This window comes from Clupea harengus, chromosome 10 (genome assembly GCF_900700415.2).
Source record: "Clupea harengus chromosome 10, Ch_v2.0.2, whole genome shotgun sequence".
NCBI lineage: Eukaryota > Metazoa > Chordata > Actinopteri > Clupeiformes > Clupeidae > Clupea > Clupea harengus.
Window position 1 is genome coordinate 23,086,089 of NC_045161.1, and position 8,029 is coordinate 23,094,117.

At 43.2% G+C, this 8,029-nt stretch overlaps 1 protein-coding gene across 1 annotated transcript in view; it reads right to left on the reverse strand.

Moving 5' to 3' along the window:
- hcn2b (hyperpolarization activated cyclic nucleotide-gated potassium channel 2b) overlaps window positions 1-8,026 on the reverse strand; it is a 32,694-nt gene extending 24,668 nt beyond the window's left edge. The window contains exons 1-2 of the mRNA XM_012821603.3: window positions 5,773-8,026; window positions 2,859-3,282 (exon numbers count right to left, since the gene is read on the reverse strand). Coding sequence (XP_012677057.2) covers window positions 2,859-3,282; window positions 5,773-6,647 — 1,299 coding nt within the window. The 5' untranslated portion in view covers window positions 6,648-8,026. The remainder of the gene's footprint in view (window positions 1-2,858; window positions 3,283-5,772) is intronic.
- Window positions 8,027-8,029: the final 3 nt, after the last annotated feature.

Below are 8,029 nucleotides of genomic sequence, written 5' to 3' on the forward strand. Positions count from 1 at the left end.
ACACATGTGTACATATATGTGCATGTGTGTATGCGTGTGTACATATATGTGCATGTGTGTGTGTGTGTGTGTGTGTGTGTGTGTGTGTGTGGCGTACAGCATGGGAGAGAGGCCCTGTGTGAGGAGGCATCTCATACAAACAAAAGCAGATCTGGATATGCGTATCAGAGAGACCCTCAAGGACACGGTGCTGACGAGAGGCTGGCGTGTCTGAGTCCAAGAGCCAGCGACCCGGCCGGCCGGCCAGACTGATCTGATCCTTTCTGACGCTCACTGCCTGAGTCTGCCTCAGCAGTCTGTCTCAGAGCGCCCCAGAGGGTCTCCTTTCTTGCCGAAGTGAAACAGTGATCTAAAAATAAGAAATGGCCATCTCTCAGTCTTTGAAAAAAAGCTGATTCAGACCGAGGCTGAAGGGGTTTTTCCATCTAGCACTTTTCACCTTTTGGTTGATCATTTAACATCCGCACGTCAGAGCTGTATTTTGTTCAATGCTTACGAATAAACAGCAAAGGTTAATCTTGCCTACATTTTCAGACTGCTGGGTCAGCGATGTTCTTATAAATTCTCCTGTCCACCGACGACCAGGTGGTCTGTTCAGAGATACAACAGAGCAAAGCACAGCAGTTCTGACGCGCGGCCCATTCGGTGGCATAAGGCTGATTCAGTAATCAGGAACCACGTGGCTCAAATTACCGGCCTGTAATCAGGAGACTCATTTTCCCACTGAACTGAGTGGAAGACCATGATGAAGATGAGTCAGAGCCGGGCTTCACACTTCCTTATTATACGGCTCTTCAGAATGTTCCAAAAAGTTCCGTTGATTTGAATGGGCCATCCCAACGTTCGCCGGTGAATATTTCCTGATATTCACCGCTGCGAAAAGATATTGACCGCTGTCATTGGCAACGGGTTTTTTTGCTTCTAATTCACATCTTTCATATCATTCCGCAAGTAGTCCGGTCATTTAACGTAACAGACTCATTGTAATTTGAAGTCAGCAAGTAATGGGTTGCTACGCAACACCTGAAACTTAAAAGTTCTATTTGCTTGAAGAACTATTTATTTCTTAGCGGAAATCACGAAACGGCAACTAAATCATTAAAAAGAGGTATTTTGGAAGAATGTCTTCTATAGTTTTTGGCAAGTAACCGTATAATAAGCGGGATAATGTATTGTCCGTCGGTCATTATCCAAAAATAAATCCCTTCAGGACGAAATAACACCCCTCCGCTGCGCGTCGGGGTGTTGTTCGCCCCGTCGGGATTTATTTTTGGATAATGACCTCCGGACAATACATTATCCCTTACTTAACGTACGCAAAAGAGTGCCCCTTAGACAAAATATTTCATGATTCATTTCAAAACTACCAAAGTCTGCTAAGTGCTCCGACATCACATTTAGAAATGTTCTGCCTTTTTAAACCTCACAGAGTTGTGCTCTAGTTTAGCCGAAAGCTGAGGGATTCATTAGAAGCTGTTTAATAACTCCGTTGCAAGTCGTAATTTGGACTGTTCAAAAGGAAAGAATAAATATATGCACATTTTTATGCTTGAAAAGGCAAAGATTGCCCAAAAGAATATTGCATTGTGTAAGGCTGTCATGCTTTAAACAATCTCTTAGTACTGTCTTTTCCATTCACAGAGTTTCCCTTGTACTGAAGCTAACAAAGTAGGCCACATCAGCATATTAGAACAACATTCAAACCACCTACATGGTATTACTAGATGTATATTACTATAACTGCTGAGATGGCCCTGTGCTATCTTTGAAGTAAATAATGTGAGTGAGGAGGTTCTATATAGAAAGAGTTAGAATAGACCTTTGTTTAGTCTAGTGGAACATAGCGAAAGAAAATCAGGGTTTACTTCTTTTAAGAAGCCGCAGTTCTTTTAGTTCCTGTACTGGTTTACATACTTGTTTTGAATTGCCATAGTAACTAACTTGTGGTGACATTTGAGGTAGAAGGAGTCATTTATTTGAGCATTATTCCTATCATTACTGAAACAAAATTATGGAATTGAGAACTCTTCCTTCTTCTTTTCTTCTCACCCTTCAGCAAAAAAGTATTTCTTGTGCTACAGTCTTTTCATGGGAGATCACATTAACAAATGAGCACATGTTTAATGTGATGTTTCCATAACTATGCCTCTGATGCCAATGTTCAAATGTTCTAATGTCACACTGGTGACCTAAACACTTTCACCTTCCCACGTACAATGAGAGAATAGGTTTGTTTTCAGACCCAGTTCTCATTAGAATTCTCAGAAGAATCCAATCCAATCCAGTGGAATCAATAGAAATAATGATAAAAGAATAATTATCATTGGGCCTGACTTCTGAAGAGTTCTCAGAGGAGGCCTCTCTAAAGACCTGCTGTTCATCCAGTCTGCTTACAACAACAGATAGCTATTTCACCCTTTTCAAAACGGCACATGAAACGTGCTGACAGAAACAATGCCTAACCAAGAGATTTACTTTCATCATTCCAGCTTCCCTGCTTCTCACTTGAGATAGTAAATTGCCTCTGCATAACGTCTCGCTGCAGATCGCTGGCAGTCTGTGTGCTGCCAGTATCTTTCACAGCTGAACCGAATGTCCTCGCCTGCAAAGTTTGTTTTCTCGGTCGCCATAACTCTGAGACCACTGCACACCCCTAACCCCCCCCCCGCCCTCCCCCCACACACACACACACATCCACCCCCAACCCCCAGCTTGGCGCTGACGATTCAGTCAAGCTCTTCCTTATGAGGTCATGCTTATTTGAGCTCTTTGTAGATGTAAACTGGGCCTGGCAGTGCTGGCCTCCGCACCCATGTAAAATACCAGGGCCTGTCACGGGGCAGGGGGGGGGACATTACCTCCTCCCATTGGTGGATGTAGCGGATGAGCCTGGAGAGACGCAGAAGCCTGAGCAGGCTCAGTATCTTGGTGAACCTCACGATCCGTAAGGCGCGGGCCGTTTTGTAAACCTCCGAGTCGATGCCCTTCTCCACGATGAGGAAGATGTAATCCACAGGGATGGAGGAGACGAAGTCGACCACAAACCAGGTCTTGAGGTACTTCATCTTGATCTTTCTGGGGTCGAGGATGATCTCCGTGTTGTCCTCGAAGACGATGCCTGTGCGGAAGTTCAGCACTAGGTCCACAAGGAAGAAGGTGTCGGACACCACATTGAAGATAATCCACGGGGTGGTGGTCTCGTCCTTGAAGAAGGTGATGCCAACCGGAATGATAATTAGATTGCCAACCATAAACATGAGCATTGTGAAGTCCCAGTAGAACCTAACATGGGGGCATAAAGCAGAGAGTGTCAGGAAACATCAGACATATACATGAAACTCCTGCAAATTAAACTCCCACACATAACAACAACCACATTTGCCCATTTTGAATATAAACTGTTGCTTGTTGTATGTACATTCATAGATCCTGAAGCAACGTGTTTACAAGGAGACAATGGACACATACATCTGTACATGTCTTGCTATGTAAAAAGCTGTTCAGGTATGTGAATATGAACCTGTGCTTTGAATTAAATACTATCAGTAGTAGCAGATATGCTTGCTTTTAATCACCGTCTGGTTTTGTTGTGCCACATGAAAGCACACCGCTGTTTCATCAGCTAGTGACTGTCCGTCCACATAGCCTTAGAAATCCGAGGTAGCATGCAGGGTTACAAATAAAAATAAGCAGTACTTCTAGAGCCAAGAGACGCTGTAGAAGGCATCAGGGGAAAAGTATTTAAAGTAGGTGTTTAACTCTGTCTCTCTCAGATGAGATGCAAATTAAATATTACTCTTCCCCTCTAGGCAAGGTCATCACAAGGACAGACTGGGCAAAGGATTTGAACTGTAGCAAAGGTTAACTGCCAACTCAAACCAAAATTGAGCCATGATGTGCTTTAGTCAGTCACTCCTGCGTTCTGGCTAGGCGAGGGTAGGTCGTAGAGAGGATATCAACTTAATTATAATATCAGTAATCGTCGAGAAATAAGCAGTCGATCGGGAAAGTATGTGCTACGGTCGGGTTGACCGGTGGTGATCTGGAGTAGGGTGTGTCAAAGCACCGCCTCAATCTCGTAAAGTGCCGTTGCATGCTTCACACGAGGAGTAAATATTCAGTGTAAATATTATTGTGACAGCTTTTAAATTGAGACATACGCTCGACCACTTCTTCTTTAAACTACGTTTGATGTTAATTCCGCTTTTAACAACATATTTATTAAGTAGCTGTCCCTGGTACTGAAAACAATGACTGACGTTTCTAAGTCGATCTGAAACTGACTAATGTCTCAACGATCGGGTAATAAAAAATTACAATGAAATCAGCGACTGTTCACAATGAATAGTAGAGACAAAAGTTAAAAACGGAAACGCAGGTATCGCAGTATCTCCTTTGACTACCCTGAGATCTATATGATGATAACAGTTAAACCGTTAAACAGTTATCCGCGTGTCTATCCACTGGACTATCTTACATAGAATATTATTTATCATAAAGACATTGTAGTAATTGGTTTATATTACATTTATTGTGCTCTATTGGCTGAGTTTTTCATGACGTATTGTACATTTCTAGCGCAGATAAATGTGAGTTGTTCACAAATAATGCACACCAGGCTTTTATTCTCGAAGTAGAAATGCAATGGAGGAAGATCTTTGAGACGCGATATCCACTCCATCTTTTAAATCTGATAAATGCTTTTGTATGAAATACCAAGTTATCTATAATAAACGCATTCGTAAGACATGAAACGTCTCCACTGTCGAAATTAACAAATGCTATACCTTAACGCGCAAGTAACCGACCAGATAAATACATGATAATAGCATAATTCATCAAGCGTGTTGTCTTTCGGTCTGAAATTAATACTGAGTTGTGAGAAGTACGTTGGAACAGCGCATCGAAAGGACAATGCACCTAAACCTCGGGTGTTGGTGTAATAGTCAAAGATGCATTTTCAAAAGCCTACATTCTGGGGATGCTATAAAGCTCTTCGCCAAGACATTGAACATTATAAAGACAGAAATGCACGGTTCCATCAAATCTGAGAAAAAGAAATCTGTTTAATATATTTAAAGGCAAGCGTTGTCAGTGCGCCTCATTCCAAGAGTTGTGCAATATGCGTAACTTTGACTATTACAAGATAAAACCTCAGAAGCGCATGGAATGTCTTGTTCAAAGGGCGATCTGGTAGTGGTGGTTAAAATACACATATATAATAACACAATGTTAATTACTGTTTTAGGGTTGTAGGGTGATATTTGTAGAGTATATGACATTACTTTGAACTGCGTATCCAGAAGTGTCGTGAGAAGTGATTAGTCGAGTTTTACGCACAGGATTTCAGACTTAAGCAACAATTGCAATCGTTTTGTTTTCTTTGGATGAGTACTTAGATGCTGTGGATGATATTCTTACAAGTTAAAAAACCTGTTTCACACTCCGATACAGTCAAGTTTGTATTAACTCCTTACGTTGCCAAGCATTTCATCTGTGCACACAGGAGAAGTGCGACAAAGATGATACTTTAGATTTGAAACCACAATTTAAGCTGCCATTGCTAGGGAGGGTAAGGTACTGTGTCATTTCCAGGGGGAGTGGCTGAATTAAGGGTATATCATTTTAAAACAAATTATTCTGAACTTTTGTCAGTTAAGTCGCAGCAGGCCTATACACATATTAACACTGTGTTTCGAGTATGTTCTGTTTCAACATATTGTTTGAGGTCAGAGGTCATGATTACAAACCTGCCTTATACTGAACTCCTACCTGAAATCACTGTATGGGTGGATAATCCAGTTGCCAGCTGATTTGACTCTTTCTTGCTCTTTCTCAACTGCTTTTTGGCTCCCAAACATACGCAACGAAAACTTGTTAACTCCAGGCTGCAGCATGCCACTGAATTGTTTCTGCATGAAAGTTTGGTTGTCACTTGCTTCCACATCCTCTGCCATGAGGTGAGGTCCATCCTCGGACTTGGAGAAGGTGACAGAGCTCCTGGGCTGGGACTGGTTCGGACCCGATCCAAATCCCTGCACGGAAGAGGAGGCTTTCCTGCTCGGAGCATTGGAGAAGGAAACTCTGGAGTCCTTTTTTTCAGAAACAACGCTGGCAGCAGTTATGCCCCCAATGCTGCCCGTCTCGGCCCCATGTACCTGTGTAGAAGATCCGGCAGGAGTTATTGAGCCGTCCATACTGGCGGTGGAATTACATACAGTTGTTTTTTTGTCGTCGTCAGCCGCGACCCTACCACCTGTCTGCGTCTCTTGTTTAGAGACAATTGAGGGCAAGCTCCCCGGACCAACAGTGTCTCTAATGCAATCTCCGTTTTGGTTGCATGTCATAACGGTGCCATCTTCACCTCCAAGCCCATTACACAACCTGGCTACCCTCGCTCCATTTGTTAGGTCCCCTCCACCTCTGAGGATGCAGGCGCCACAGCCAGAGACATCTTTCTCACAAGGCAGCGCTGATGTTATGGTGCCTGTGAAAGTGAGAGGCGCGGAATCCTCGCCTTCCGATGATAGATCATTGTTTGAAATCTTGCTCGCCGTTACCGCTGCTCCCCCTCCTGGTGTGAAATTCCTCAAACCGAAACTGGCAGCATCCTCTCCACCACCACCGCTGTTGCTTCCTCCATCCATCTATGCCATCAGTGGCTGCAACTGTGGGTGTTGGACCTTGAGCTCTTCTTCTCCATCTTCTGATTCCTCCATGACAGACCTTGGCTCCGTAAAATGACTCCAGCCCTGACGTGGCTGCGTTGGGGAGGCACAGACGAAGGGACGAATAGTCCTTGTTTCATCCAATGACACCATCACCAGACTCCACACCAGTCCCGCTGCTATGGCTACAATCGCCGCTGTTGCTTCCTCTCCCAGCAACAACACACCCCGTGCAGCCCCTATCATTTTCCACGCCAGTGTTACACCAAGATATATGAAAGACACGTTAAACTGAAATAGGAACAACGTGTAGGCTTTTCCAGTATCAATCTGCATTCGTCCCAATCAAATGAATTACAGACAGTAACATGATTTTCACCATGAAGTGGCGTTTCTGTTGCAGCACAACATAACATAATACACATCAAAATGAATTATTCGATTATCTGGTGTCTTTTTTATAAACACCACCAAACGTTATACACGTCGTTGCGGACAAAAAAGTTAATTTACTTGAAGTGCTGTACACTTCAAGCAGGCCGAGGCCTACGCCAGCACATGCTCTATAACGCTGTGTTAAGGTCGCCATCTAGTGACCAATCCGGTAACTATTTTAAAAACGTATTGTATGCCTATTATTGACCATCGAGAAGTAGCCTCGCTTGCGGGGGGAGGGAGAGAGGTGTTGTATCTGAGGCCAAGGGGTTGTTTGCTGACATGATGCATTGTGAGGGAATTGGGAGCCTCGTAATGGCACATAATTGGTGTCAGATAAGATCCTCGAGTGCTGTGAGGAAAGGGAGGGGAGAGGAGCTACAATGAGGTTGTTTAGTAGACAATGGCGTGACAGGATTGTCTGGAAGACAATAGTATGAATGCAATGTGCATGGGCGTAGGGTGGTGTTTTTAAACAATTAGGCTTGAGTATGACCGGCAAGGTCTTATATTAACTACATGGTTAAAATACATGTAAGGACTACATACAATTCACAAGAGTTAGAGATCTTAGAATTTTTAGGTTCTCCTAAACACATCTAGATTATTCTGGAATCTTGCCTTCAGGGGGAAAGCTCCAACACCAACTCATTCTGCATCGTCAACTTCTTCCAGAGATGCACGTGACGCACTCAGGAAAAATGGCTTTAAAACTACCATCCACGTGCAAAATGGTCTCATGTTTTAAGGGGTGATTTCTGAAAAGCAAGTTGTCTATTCTCTTAATAAAGTTGATTTGTTAATTATTAATGGGTCCAGAAACCGCATCTAGCATCCAATGCAATCAAACCTTAAGGCATACAAAGTAGCTGGGATGGAAAGCATGAAACATCAATTAAAAAAAAATATGCTCAACGTCTACACTA